This window comes from Leiobunum rupestre, chromosome 8, assembly GCF_980474605.1.
Source record: "Leiobunum rupestre chromosome 8, qqLeiRupe1.1.hap1, whole genome shotgun sequence".
Taxonomy (NCBI): domain Eukaryota; kingdom Metazoa; phylum Arthropoda; class Arachnida; order Opiliones; family Sclerosomatidae; genus Leiobunum; species Leiobunum rupestre.
Window position 1 is genome coordinate 11,156,584 of NC_143391.1, and position 15,203 is coordinate 11,171,786.

Sequence of the window (15,203 nt, forward strand, 5' to 3'; positions counted from 1 at the left end):
GTTAAACGATGGAGCGGAGCTCTAGCCCCGGCTGGCTATACACCCAAAGTAATTTGGGGATCTTGGTGATGCGGAGTATGAACGAGTAGCTCCTTACACATCCGTCGTCGGTGTTGCCAGCAAAAAGGCCTCGAACGATATTTGACCCTCGGGCTGGTAGCGGGGAAGACGGTAAAGTTGGCGTTGTTTCCCAACTAGATAGGCGGAATTCTTTAAAAACTAAGAAAAATAACCCTTTAAATTTGGAGGCGAGCTTAGTTCCTTCGGAGCGACTCGTTATGAGCGCGCAAAAAGAGGCTTTAAACTGGGCGAAAAAAATTTGCGGCCTAAATCCTCCATGATAAATGAACAGCGTCCTCAAGCCAGATGGATTCTTTCTCCGCCCTCATCTACCAACGACCAGCTTGTAAAGTTAGAAAGTCTTCCAGTGGATGTCCCTGTAAAGGATACGTTGTTGCATCTATCAGCTAGTGGCTTTATACTTCACAATTCTCTTTCGCCCGAACGCGTCTTAGCTACACCATCTTCCTATAAGGACAATATTTTATTAACCGAAATATAGGATTTATAAGGAGGAAAGATAAGGAGAGCCAACACAGCTAATTCCTTGAAAGGTGCTGGTAGCACTGCTTAAATTATTTAATCGGAAAGATAACGATACTCTCCCAATTTATCAAATATTCGCTAAGTGGAGTGGCGGAGTGGTTAGCACTTTCACCTCGCAGCAAGAGAAACCGGGTTCGATCCCAGCTTATGACATTCTGTGAAAACTCGGAACGATTCCTTAGCAAGTTCTCTCCTTACTCGTTTAAGGGGTTTTCACTCGAGCTCTTCGGTTTGCCCTTCCATAAAAACTTGTGGAGGTTAACGGTAATAGTTAGTGTAGGGAACTGTTGGCTCGCTGAGCATGAAGCGTTTGTCTCTACCTTCCTACGCATTGTAACCCGGTCACCTGATTCAATGGCTTATAAAGACGCTTGATGAATTGGGTATTAGCCTAGCTAATTATTATTATTATTATTTTAATTGCCATCATCACATAAATAAATATTAAAAAGAACAACTGACTGTAAAAATAGAAGGCGCTAGCTTCGCTTTTCAAAAAGCGCCTTTCACATTTGGCTCTCCTTATTATACCTTTCAAGATGTTGTAGGTAGTATTGCTTGGGAATTTTTATTTTTATGATATAGTGAAACAGAAGGTTGTTTTATTTTTGCCCCACTTCTTGGAATAATAATCCGTAAGGCTCGGCTGTTAAAATTTTAGATTTACGTCTGTAGAAAAGCATTCCGGAGTGGAGAGGATTAATATAAATAGGTTGCTGCCAAATTCGGTGGAATCCGAAATTTTCGGCTGAATTGAGCAGCCGTCTCTTTCAATCCGCTAATAACCTTTCTTTCCAGGAAAAGATTTTACGTTTCATTCAGGTATGCTTTATTACGTTTGAAAGCGCGTGCCCAAAAATTATAACATAAATTAAAGGCGAGCTATTTTTGATAGATATTAATTCCGGTGGCCAAGAGGGACTATAATGGAATCGCCGTCTTCCATCGTTGTCGGCCTGAAACCATTTTATTTCTCGAGCGGGCCAGCGCGGTTTCGGGGCTGGTATAATTTACTCCGGAATAATGAAGGGCCTCCGAACCCTACACCGCCGAGAGAGCCAGTTCCGCTAAGGGCGAAATCGCGATTCGGGCCTCGGCCAATCTAGCCGACAGCGTTAGTTACAATTGATTCCTTCAGAGACTATTATTGTAAATCAAATGTGGCACGACTAAGAGAGAGAGAGAGAGAGAGAGAGAAAGGAGGGGGCGCAGCAGTGCAGCAGTCACCTCTACTCTATCCATTTGTCCGGGATATGTACTGGTATTTAAGGGACGCCTTCGGTAACTGAGAGGGTTCAGAGCGAGAACTGAGAAATCGAAAAGAGAACATTTGGCTTCGAAACTCCTCGGATGGCTTTTAAAAAGGAAAGGGGTTCTCCGTGTAGGGAAGGCCCGGCATTGAGCTCTACGGCCGATTGACTTCGAAACTCGGACGGACAAAGCTAGAAACCCCTCCTCGTGTTCGTTTCAACCGTCGCTTTGCCGGGCTGGCCCGAGAAATCGTTCCCTTTACAGCAACAGCTTAGCCTATATATGTATATATATATAGGAAGTGACGTCGAACGGCGATCGACAATTCGTACTAGTAAACGCGTCCGCAGACTGCGCCGTCGTTCGCCTTCGACTAAGTTGCGAGTTGAGCATTGTCCGTATTATAGGGGATGGATGGAACGATGTGACGGGGGATAAAGAGGGGGAAAAGAAGACGGGGAGCGAAGCGGGAAATCGATCGAGCAGGGGCGTTTTCGGGCCTGTTGTTGGCAATATGAAGAATGCTTAGACCTACGCTTAGCTTAGCTTTTTCGCCCGTTATATTCCTATTGGGGATTTTTATACTCGTTCTAGGTTTTTTGGCTTTTTTTGCCGTAGAAAAATGTTTCGACGCAGTTCCACTAGACTGCGCTTGCGTTTTGCTGGCACCATTTCTGGGAAGGCTAAAAAATATATTTATTCTATATTACGGATTAAAGTTCTTACTTTTCCCTTAAAGATGTACGATAAATCGGCAATTTATTTTATTAATTTTATAAACTCGGAGAACATTTTTTACATTTACATTTAAAATATGCTTTTGTCTTTAATATTACGATCCATCGTTTGAAAGCAAATTAACCCTCATTTGCAATTGGTTTTATAAAAGCTTATTTTTTGGTCTTACAAAAGGATTCGTCGTAGAGGGCGCTGGGGTGGCCGGAAAGAGGGAGTCTGCGCGCATCGCCGCCTTTCCAGACGCAATGCCGCGGTTTCAAACTAGATTCTGGCGATCCTTCGAAAGCAGCGCCGCGAGGCGGCTAGGGGAGAAAGTCTAGACTTATTAAGGGAATTTCTAATTTTAAAACTGTATTTTTTCCCTGCCTCCCACCGGTTTTGATATCGCGAGTTGAAATCAGTTTCCTATAAGGTATTAAATTTCCATTTATAGATATTAGAGGCGAGCCATCTTTCTTTCCCTCTTCTCTTATCTGCCAGTTTTCCCGCGATAGTCCGGCGATAATATTTGAAGGAAATTAATTTTAACTCCGACCGAGTTGGCCGGTGTTCGAAAGCCGTACCATTATCACAGTAATGCGACTACTTTTTAGCGGTTTCACCACTCCCCTCTTTTCCCAATCCTTTTTAAAAATGTCTAGTTTATTCCAGGCTAAAAGCCGATCGATGTACCTCGTATACAAAGGCGGGTGAGGGGTGAAATCTATTAGGGCGAACTATTATTCGAGCCTTTTATTTTGTTTCCTGGGAATATTACGTATAAGAGGCATATTTTCTTTCCCAGAAGTTCTTTTGGCTTTTTGCCATCAATAGAAGAGCTCTCTAATATTTTTACTCGAGGAATTTTTACGCTCCTTCGCTCTTAATGAAATTTGCGGGGCTCCGGCCGAAAGCGCGCCGTTAGTCGCGAGAAGAAAATATTTTCCAGAATAACCTAGTTTTACCTCCGCGGGGCAAAGAAATTGTTATTCCCGCACCGCCGCTAAACGTCAGGAAATGGAACGTTAGTGTTTCGCTATTAGAGAAAAGAGGCCGCTCCGTTATAACCTATGAGGAACGAGCTGCTGCATTCTATTACCCTTTTCCGCGCTGTTCCGGGACAGGCGCCATCTCTCGATCCTCCCACGCGTGAACTCGCCTCTGTTTAGTTTTGAAAATAATCGGAAATTATTTACCATGCTCCGGGGTCTTAAAGCTCAAATGTCTCGTAACATCCCTGGTCGTTCGTAACGTCCAAAACATTTACGGCCAAGGTGACGACTCCTTTAGAAAATAAAACATTGCTTTTTACACACGTTTTAAACCATCGGTAAATCGACTATTTTAATTTTATGTGCTCTTTCGATAATTTTATATTGGTGATATTTTTTAATTTTTTATATTATATTTTATTTTATTATAGTTTAGTATTTTTTTAGATAAAACTATATGTATTCTAGAATTTGTCCAGTTATATTTTTTAATTAACTCAAAACAGTTAATTTTGATAATTTTTATAACAATTTTATGATACTTAAAATTTAATTGAAAATAGAAAACATTTACGCATGGAAGAGTATTTATTTTAAAAACCTTTAATTATTAAGGTTGTCTAAAAACTTAGTTAATAAAGAGCCACGAGCTCGAAAGCTCCTATGTTTTCAGACAACCTTAATAATTAAAGGTTTTTAAAATAAATACTCTTCCATGTGTAAATGTTTTCTATTTTCAATTAAATTTTAAGTTATATCTCAACCATGGAAAATAATAATTTTTTGTATACATAATTTTATGATAATACTGTAAGATAAATACGATTTGATTGTTCTAAAGTAATCACTTAACTGAATACCGATTTATCATTAATAACTAAAGGCTGTACTCGCAAGTCAGTTTCATATGCCTGTAATCGAAGTACAGAATTTCAGGAAGTGGCTAGGCCATTTGATAAATGGATGAAGTTGTTTTATTTTGTAAAATTTAGTAACATAAAATCTGTTCACGGTACCTTTCCAATGTAGATCCTTTATAATTTTATAAAAAAATATTTAAAATTGGCGTTCTAACAAGGAGGCTACCCGAGGTGATTATCACGGATTATGTTGAAACTCGGGGATTAGGTAGACCTCATAGTAGATGAAAATTACCAAAGGGAAAAGTTGCAATGGGCTTTAGTTTTCCCATGGCAATCGAAAATGTTTTTGATCTCTCAAAACGAAAAATCTCCATTTAAAAAAGCATGGGATTTTCTCGGTTTCACTTACTTAAAAAATTTAAAAATTAAATTTTCAAAACTTACCCCAAAAAGATGAATTTGACCTATTTTGGGTAAAATTGATCAATTTTGGTTAAATTTTAACAAAATTTGGGTAACCGAGAAAATATCATGCTTTTTTTAAATGGAGAGGTCAAAATCATTTTCGGTTGCCATAGGAAAACTAAAGGCCATTGGAACTTTTAAGTTTGGCAATTTTCATACAACCATAAGGTCTGCCGAATCCTCGAGTTTCAACAAAATCCGTGATAATCACCTCGGGTAGTCTCCTTGTAAGTCACACTTTAGCGAGCATCATCGATACTTATAGATCCTAAAGATTGGACGTTTTTATATTTTTTAATATATTCTCAACACTTTTAAAGACGTAAAAACGGTTATTATGTAATATGCTTGTTTTCTGGTCGACTACTGAATTAATTAAAAGATTAGGTTTAAAAGCGCCGATGCTCTAACTCACCTCTGCATGCTAGGTTAGAGATGATTTATTTGAGCCTTATTCACTCAATACAGGGCGATTCTAAGGGAGTCAATATCCAATATGGTGGCAGAAAACGTTACTAAACATTGATATGACTTCCACTTTTAAAACCAAAAATTAAGGACTTCTTTCGTTGCAAATAAATCGGGCCAGAAAAATTAAATATGTATTTTCGTAATGCTTTATGAACAAAAAACATAGTGCGAAGCGAAATTTATACTATAGCATGTTTTTAAAATTATTATATTGTGGAAAATAATTTACATATTCCTACGCAGTGTAATTTACATATTCCTACACAGTGAAATTTACATATTCCTACGCAGTGTAATTTACATATTCCTACGCAGAGAAAAATACATATTCCTACGCAGTGTAATTTACATATTCATACGCAGAGAAAAATACATATTCCTACGCAGTGTAATTTATATATTCCTACGCAGTGTAATTTACATATTCATACGCAGTGTAATTTACATATTCCTACGCAGTGTAATTTAATATTCCTACGCAATGTAATTTGAACATTTCACATAATTATTAAAAGAAAAATTCCCGGTAAAAATTGAATGGTTTTGTGGGTAATTATCACACAACAGTATCCAAATCCAGCCTTACGAGGTATCTTATAAACTTCTAGTCGCAAATAATACAAATTCGATAGTATTTGTACAAAAAGTCCGCAATTCTGACGGGCAACACTTCAGTCAGTGGAATACGCATTACCGTCTCTCATCGAAGGCTCCGGGCTGAACCGCGAGACCATCCTCGAGTCTATGATAAGCTTTATCTCCTTTTTAAAGGATTTGCTCGGCCATTTTACTTCTTCCATCGCGTCAGTCTCGACTCGAACCGAGCTTGAATAGCGGGAAAGCCAAAGCGCCCCTTCTCCTTCCAAGACGGAAAATTACCAATTCAAATTGGCAAAAGGGGGGCTAGGTATATATTTTGTAAGGCGGGAATCTGTATTTTGATGGCGCGAGAAATCCGCCTTTGCCGATAGAGGCAGGCGGCTGTTTTGGAAATGGGCCTACTCTCTCTAAACTCTTTATGATGAAGCATTTTCGCACTTCATCGGACTCTTCACAAACTCTTATTTTCTTCTCCGCGTATCATCCGCCCTCGAAGCTCTTTCGCGCTTCATATAGTTCGTTGTTCGCGGCTCTTTCTTCGAAAAAAAAAGGCGAAAAAAAAACCGATCAGGTCGATTATGCTAAATAGAAATAAAAAAGTAAACATGATATGGCAATTCTTTCGTGTAACCATCATTATTTTAAACCTTTTCGCTTTAGCCGCTCCATTTCTTTATCGATTTCTATATCAGCTGATTTTATTCGCGAAATACGGGCTGGAGATTGTGACATTTATCTAATCTCGTACATATCTTATAGCCCATACTCTTGCTAATCTACTTTAGTTAATACTTTTTAGTTTAGAATTGGAAGTATTGTATGAAATTAGCCCAAGTTTCGGGGTCTTTGACTACGTCGGTAAGCCGCGCACACGCTTCTTTATTTGATCTAAGTCTGGCCACAAGTACACTCTTAAAAACGATGGGTTAAATGATTTTGGTAATTTCATTTATAACTACTTTTTGAGTCAAAAATAACCCAAAAGTAGTTGAAAATCTTGAAACGCAAAATTTGGGTTAAACAAAATTAGGTTGTTTTTAAGATAATATAATAGCAACCCAAAATTGGGTCATACTATCAAATTTAAAGTTCCCACGCGCCAAAGACGATATGAGCATCGAAAATGTGTCCATCGAACTTGTAGTCTTTGGAAGACTGGAAATTAAAAAATGTTGCGCCATTCTTGCATCGTTTCCATGAGTGCTAGAAAGGATTCTGAATTTTTGATTCTAAAGGTTTATAGAATATTTTTAATTTAATTTACTATTTATAATTTAAATTTTTCCAATATTTTACATTTATTTTCTTATGTTGTTGATATTTCAGCGGAAGAACGTAATGAGCTCCCTTGTTTAAATTTATTGCAAATTGCCAAGGCCCTACGATATTCTTTCCAGTGTGATCAAATTTCTAAACCAAATTAATTGTTAATTTATAACCCAAAATTGAGTCATATATTAACCATATTTTGGGTAACTTATAAATTTAACCCAATATTTTTATGAGTGTACACTCTTAAAAATATTGGGTTGTTTTTGACCCAAATTGGGTTGAATTTTTACCCATTGTTGGGTCAGAATTTAACCAAACAAAATATTAGCTTGTTTTAGATTTCACCCAAAAAGGGTTATTTTCATAACGCTATTTTGGGTTAAATTTATAAGTTACCCAAATATGGATTGAACATTAGCCCGAAATATGGTTAATAAATGACTAAATTTTGGGTTATAATTTAACAATTAATTGGGTTGTTTTTGTTTACCCATTGTTGGGTCAGTATTTAACCAAACAAAATATTGGGTGGTTTCGTTTGCACCCAAAATTGATTATTTTAATAACGATATTTTGGGTTAAATTTATAAGTTTCCCAAAATATGGTTAATATATGACTCGATTTTGGGTTATAAATTAACAATTAATTTGGTTGTATAAAAGTATGTCTTGAAATTATAAACCTTCCAATTTTATTCTTTGTACCTGCATGTCCTGTTAAGATTTTTTTCTATGGGGATATAAAGATGCCTATAAATTGACCACTCATTCAATTTTGTTTCCACAAAAACATCCATTTATAAATTTGATCACACTTGAAAGAATATCGTAGGGCCTTGGCAATTTGCAATAAATTTAAACGTGGGAGCTCATTACGTTCTTCCACTGAAATATCAACACAACATAAAAAATAAATTTAAAATATTGGAAAATTTTAAATTATAAATAGTAAATAAAAATAAAAATAATCTATACCTTTAGAATCAAAAATTAAGAATCCTTTCAAGCACCCATGGAAACGATGCAAGAATGGCGCAAATTTTTAATTTCCAGTCTTCCAAAGACTACAAGTTCGATGGACACATTTTCGATGCTCATATCGTCTTTGGCGCGTGGGAACTTTGAGTTCGATATAGTATTTACCCAATTTTGGGTTGTTATTATATTATCTTAAGAACAACCTAATTTTGTTTAACCCAAATTTTGCGTTTCAAGATTTTCAACTACATTTGGGTTATTTTTGACTCAAAAAGTAGTTATAAATGAAATAACCAAAATCATTAACCCAACGTTTTTAAGAGTGTAACGTAGAGAAATAACATTGACACCGAACGATATGTGAGGAGTCGTACATTTGCATTTCGGACAACAGGATTTTGGATTATGGGAAGAAAATTCTTGGATTTTGGATTTGGGGATTTTTACCGCAATTTTCTACTGGATTTTGGTCAATGTCAAACCCCTCGACGACATCGGTACAACGTTAAGCCAGCGGTTCCCTTTTTTTGTGTGGAACCCTAAATTATCCACCTAATTTTGGCGGAACCCCAACTCCCTTTTTTACTCATCTTAAAAGACTCTTGACACTAACAAAGATGGCCGCGCTGCGAATTCTCGGAACCCCTGTGACCCTTCCACCTTTTGGGAACCACTGCGCTTAGCGATTGCGTAATTGGAAGTTACTGAACAGGAACGTCGTCACTCTTAGTTGGCAGAATCACCACCGGGTTAGGTTTCAAATACGAAAATAACTATTTACAGAAACGAAGAGTTATAATAGCCTCCAATTTAATGTTTCGTGATTCGATAATTCATAATATATATTTTTCCAAAGTAAGTTTTAATTTTTACTGTTGGAAGCTTTTAAATTTTCGCTAGACTTTGGCTTCTCCGTGAGAAAGGATGACGGAGCATATTTGTCAGGTCGAAAGACTAATAACAACTTGTGTCACTCCCTGGACACGTTATGGTTTATGTTGTTATTGGCGAAACAGGCAACCATTAAAAAAATATCTGTTATGTCTACTCTGGTGCTATTTTTAACGTTCACGTGGCGTTTTCCCACGCTTTAAGCCACTATATACCCGCACACTTCATTTAAGTCTAGACATAAGCATATACTCGGCTAGACTTACTCTCTTCTACACTCGGTATGAATAAGAGGCTTCAGCGTTGTAATATTATTAATAAAACGAGTCTTCTTTTCTATGGCGCAGTTTGTAACTTGCTGAGTATGGGCGTAGCGGGCATCTTCGGCCCTCTGTCAGACGTGACGAGTATGCACGTCCAGTCAATTTGTGACGCTTTGGATGTACCGCACGTGGAGACTCGCTGGGATTTTCAACTACAAAGAGATGACCTGTCCATCAATTTGTTTCCTCGTCCCTCCGTTCTGGCCAGGGCTTACGTCGAGCTCGTCAAAGTCTGGGGCTGGAGGAGCTTCTGCGTCGTCTACGAGGAACACGAAGGTAACTCGCCGAGGACTCTCTTCACGCCCTAGTACCCCGCGCGTTGAGGGCTTGTACCGTCAACAACCCTCTCGTCATTATAGCTCCTTGTTTATCTAATCAAACTTGTACGGAAGACCAGTTTTCCAGAATATCTCGTTAATTACCTATCTGAAAGCTAAACTCGAGTCCTCGGGGCTTATAAATCGAACTAAACTACGTTTAAAAGGCTTTTCCACGATAAAAATATCCAGTAACATTGACAGACTTAAATATAAAACGAGCTATATGACTCATATCTAGGAACCTAAAGAAAAGCCGTTATACCGCGTGTGGCGTAGGTGCCCTCGAGCGTCCAAGCGCGGAGAATATAGTGTTTGAAGGGTTTATTCAACGCGCTACAATTCTTTCGCCTTTAACGACCCTCGAGCCACTCTCGGCTGATGCCCCTTTTCAGTCTATTTCTCGAGGCAGATTCGACACGACCAGCCCCTTCTGTCCTGCCGTGAATTGGCTGTAAAACTCGATCCTTACGATGAGGCGTTTTTTGAAACGGAAGGACGCCTTCGAAACTCTTCTAGACTAACTTTTAATAGCTTTTAAAAGGGTCTTTTCCCTTTATATATATTACGTCCTCGGAGCGGAATTTAATTTGTTGGGCGACATATTTTAGCCCCTTTCCCCGGAGACAACCCCCCCCCCCCTCGCGTTCGCTTGACCCAAAATCTTTATAAAGCGTTCGGTCGGCTCTATTACTTTGCCCGTTCGATATGTTTCGCGGAAAAGTGAGGCTTCTTCGCCTCATCCCTAAAGCGTCGCTAATGGCCAGAGCTTCCTTCGTTGTGTCTAAAAATAAATTAATTTCCCCCTTACACAAAGGAAAACATTTCGGGCGCGTTGTTCTTTACGCTTCCTACGAAGTCTAGACTAAACTAATCTATAGTTTCGTAGATCCGAGCGCACCCTGTTCAATTTTAAAAACGCTTGTGAAAAAGGTACGTTAGTATATTGACCTTAAAAGTCATCAATGTCGAGTATATTCAAGGTACCTATGTGTATTTTCAAAGGTTGAGCTTTTTCTGTAATAATAAATTACGATATCGTACTCTTAGAGTGATTATTCCGTGGCTTCTAAAACTTCTTTGTTAGATATACGAGGCTCTATTCTTAATGATTGCACTTTGCAAATACTTAGAGCTCAGAAACTGGGAAATGACCAATTTAACCAACTTTGAAATGGAGTTGTTCCATTTACATTTTCCAAAAATCGATATTAACTTTTTTTACCTATCCATTATCGTAATAGAAAATTTTGGGGTAGCACTGCCAGTAGCCCCGTTGCGTAACTACGGTTGAAAAACTTTCGTTTATTATTTAAGGTGTAGTTCGCTTACAAGATTTTTTCAAAGAAGCCCAGCAAAACAATTGGAGAATTCACATGTATCAATTCACGCCGGGCGAACCATACCGGGACCTCTTCTGGAAAATCAAACGCACCAGCGAATCCAACTTCGTTATCGACGTTAAAAGGGAAAACATATACACCGTCCTTAAACACGTAAGTTCTATTGACTATCCATATTTGTGTCAGTTAATTGTTCGTGTCCGATGTAACAACATTCAAATTTATGAATATCGCGAATCTTGAACAAAAAATCGAGACAGGAAAATTTTAATCTTTGCGCTTTTTCTTCATTCGAATTTTTCGAATATTAACCAATTTTTTTTTAAACCATATTCTTAAATTTTCTTTTACATTAAATATTTAAAAATTTACTTTCAATTGAAACCGTTTGATTTTGTTATTTTAATATTTTCTTATTTCTTATAATTTATCTTATATGGAGCATTCGAAAGATTCGAGATTAAAGGATTCGTATGATTTGAGAACCTTTAAGGTTTCGGATTACGATAGCAGAAAATTTTGAATTCGTGTCACCTGTAGTTCATACTTTTCCACCCATATTTGCTAATAGTGGTATTTTCCCGAACCTTATCGTGTCTTTTTTCAGGGGGGTCCCTGATTCGTGAATGAGTGAAATGGGGAGTTAAAATTAAATAAATATATATAGAATCTACCGGAAAGTCAATAGCTTATGATATATTTGAAATTTTCTCAAACGTTTTCATTTAAATTGTGGGTCATGGTGACACTCGATCCCTCTTTGAATTATTTATTTCGAGGGTCCCAGCATTTATTTTAAGGGTCAATGACCCCCGGATTGCCCCTAATTGCTAGTCTGTTTCCACCAAGAAATGCTTTTATATTCAATTTTGGTAGGTCGCGATAGTATTTGTCCACACGAGGGTTAACCTTTTGGGATTCTCCAACGGCATTATTCTTGGTTTTTGTCGTCTATTACTTTTTCGCTTCTACTATTTCGTGTAAGATATTTAGAAAATAGGTTTTATATCAAAAGTCAAAATTTAGGCCAGAGATTCCAACAGTAGACCGGTTTCGCCCTTTTGGGGCTCATCAGTACTGTGTAGGAACTGTGTCTATCCTAGGAAATCTGCCGATATCAGTAAAACTAATAAACATTCAGAGGGAGCAGTCCATTGCAACTTATAGTGAAATTCTTCACCAATTATTGCATATAAAATTAAGATATTTATATCAAAAGTCAAAATTTAGGCCAGAGATTCCAACAGTAGACATATAGGGCACTCTGAATGTTTAAATAGGTTTTGTCTATCAAAATTATTTATATCATTTAGAAAAAAGCAAAAGGCTTTAGCCGCTATTTCGATTTTTTTTAAAAACTAAGCAGACCACGGGTCAAAGGTTTCAATGCTCGCGCATCGGTGTAGACACGAATAACCCAATTTCATTGTTTGAATTTCAAATAGCTGAATATCTTCAGAATATTGTACACCGTAAAAATCGATCATCTACCGAAAAGTTGCGTGTTTGGTCCTCCTAAAAGATTTACCTACTTTTCCTGTTCACACTGATTATTTAATTACCAATTAGTTGTACAAAATTAATGTTATAGAATCTGAACGCATCTTTATATAGCCCCTTTCGCAAACAAGCCCTCAATTCTTTCTTAAGTAGACTAGATTAGTAAGTCATTTCTATCTCAATTGATTAAATGTCCGTCTTTAACTTGGCAACGTAAATGGCTAGTCTCTGAAAAATAAAAGGCGGGTAGAACCGTCGAAAATTGAGTGGGAAATCGGGTGGCCAATTTAAATATTTTCCCATCCGTCAAAGCGCTAAAATGGCGATAAAGAACAACTTCGAACAATAGCCGAGGGTGTTTTTCCTCGGTTGTTTTTCGTGTTTTTGTCAGGTGGTGCGCCGAGGTTTTTCTTCGGTTAATCGATCAGTTCATTTTTCGATCGATACTACGGGGTGATCGATCAAAGTGACGTGTCTCGGTAAGTTGATGGCGGCGGAGGAGGACTGCAGTGACGCTTCCCCCCCCCCCCCTCGCAGCCATTGCCATTCTGGCTGGATCGGAGTGGGCCTCTATCTTAAGAATTTTCGTTTTGTCGCCATCTTCCGGTGACGTCGAATTTCCCACGAAGAGGAAGCGTCAACGCTCCAATATCTAGGTTAATTACAGCCAGCCATCCCCGATCTGCTCTTAGATAGGATGGAGTTATCACTCGGTATCGAGTGATTTCTTCTAAATGCTTTAGGCCTTACTTTCTGATACCCCTCGTCGTCCGCTTCCTTGCCTCCGACCACCGTCCACTATCGCCTTTCCAGACACGTATAAAGGAATGTTAGCTACTGTCCTTTTTCTTCTTTTTTTTCATTTCCCGGGGGTCCGGGGTAAAAACGTGATTAGGTTTCGAACGTCTTGCTCTATATAAAAATGAAGATACAACTCTATACTCTCGGGGACCTTTGCCATCTCTTTCATTTCAAAGTGAAGTATCGTCATTTTCCGCAAAGATGTATCTCGCTCCATTTACACTCCAAAAACAAATAGATCTCCCTTTCTCTTTACCCTTACTTCTTAGAGAGGGTCGTACAACAATTTTCTTTCTACCCATTACGGAGCTTTTTAATATTAGCGAATCGTTAGTGTTCGTATAAATTGTAAAATAACTTTAAAATATAATTCTGAATTTAAAATTTTACATTTTTACAATTTCATTTGAATAATAACACGATCATTTCAAATTATACGCTTTTTAACTCGCATAGTTATGAACAACTTATAATAATTATCTGTCAATTTATTCAGCTGGAAGCTTAGAAACTCTTTCGCAATATTCAGTATTTTAAATTATACACTAAATATTATTCGAACCTTAGAGCATATTCGACGTAAATATGATTTGGTATTAAAGATTTCAAATATATCATTCGAAAGTATAAACTTTGTCGAGCTAGTAAGCTTATAGAGCGCTCTGATTAACTTCTCTATTTTATTTTATACTTAAGGATTTATATATTTTTTAAAGAATTGCGCTTTGCTTTAGCTTGTGCGAGAAATATTACTTTTTTATCCTATTAAAATAATAGATTATAAGAAACGAAGTCTATACAGGTAGTTGTGTTTTATTTTTGAACATGCATGTCTTTGATAAGTATTAGCGTTGTTTTCGCTGCTATTAATTAAATATAAAATAATCCTATTTGGACCAGATGAAAAAATGTTCATCTATTCATTTCATTTTTTATCCCGTCTCTACTTTTTCGGGGTAATCTTCTCTAATGAGATTATTTCGTGTTAAAATGTGTACGTACCTATCTCCAAAAGTAACGTATTCCACTACCCACTACTCTCTAATGGTTGGTGCAGAGATAAGCTCGTATATTATATTACTATTCACACGAGCCAACATTTTGCCAAACATTGCGAGTCGCAAAGAGAGTTGCTCCATGTGACTGGAGAAAGAATTTACAAAATGTTGGCTACCTTTTGTGACAAAGGCTTAGCGAAATATATTGATATCTAATTCTTATAGTACACATCCTTTTAATTAAACAAATCTAAATCCACTTAACTTGACAAATAGCAGCAACCTTTGATACAGTGTGTAAACGAAATTGAAACGAAAACTGTGAAATGTTGACCTTTGAATTAGCCTTCATTTAGCACTATTGAAAAGGTTGAGACAAACGTTTCGGTATTACTTTACTTTATCCATCAACTTAGTAAGTATCCAACTCGCTGTATATATAACCAAGAGTGTCAGCTAAAATATTACGTAAATACATTAGCAGAAATATATTATTGATATTATAACTATTGAAAGTGCGCGTTTGTTTGGTGAGCCAGTTCCGGACAATTCTCAATTACAATTAGTGTGGGTGTGGCTCCACAACGGCAATTGATCTTCAATACCGTTAATCTCATTATATAGTATACTTATTGTTGATCCCAATATCATTTATAAATATTAATTTATGCATATTTTTGCCACTTAATAATTCGCGCAATTATTCCCCACAACCTGGGGCGTTCATTTCCAATGGGCACTCGGTTCGGTTTGTTCAGCGAAGTAGCGACGTTGTGTTTGACATAAGAGGGTCGGGCTTGATTCGAATTGCCTTG

General features: G+C 37.4%; 1 protein-coding gene across 2 annotated transcripts in view; it reads left to right on the plus strand.

The window, feature by feature from the left end:
- LOC149932376 (glutamate receptor ionotropic, kainate 2-like) overlaps positions 1–15,203 on the plus strand; it is a 58,311-nt gene that overhangs the window by 12,333 nt on the left and 30,775 nt on the right. For both annotated transcript variants that reach the window (XM_090157520.1, XM_090157519.1), the window contains exons 3-4: positions 9,454–9,705; positions 11,064–11,242. In XM_090157520.1, coding sequence (XP_090013646.1) covers positions 9,454–9,705; positions 11,064–11,242 — 431 coding nt within the window. The remainder of the gene's footprint in view (positions 1–9,453; positions 9,706–11,063; positions 11,243–15,203) is intronic.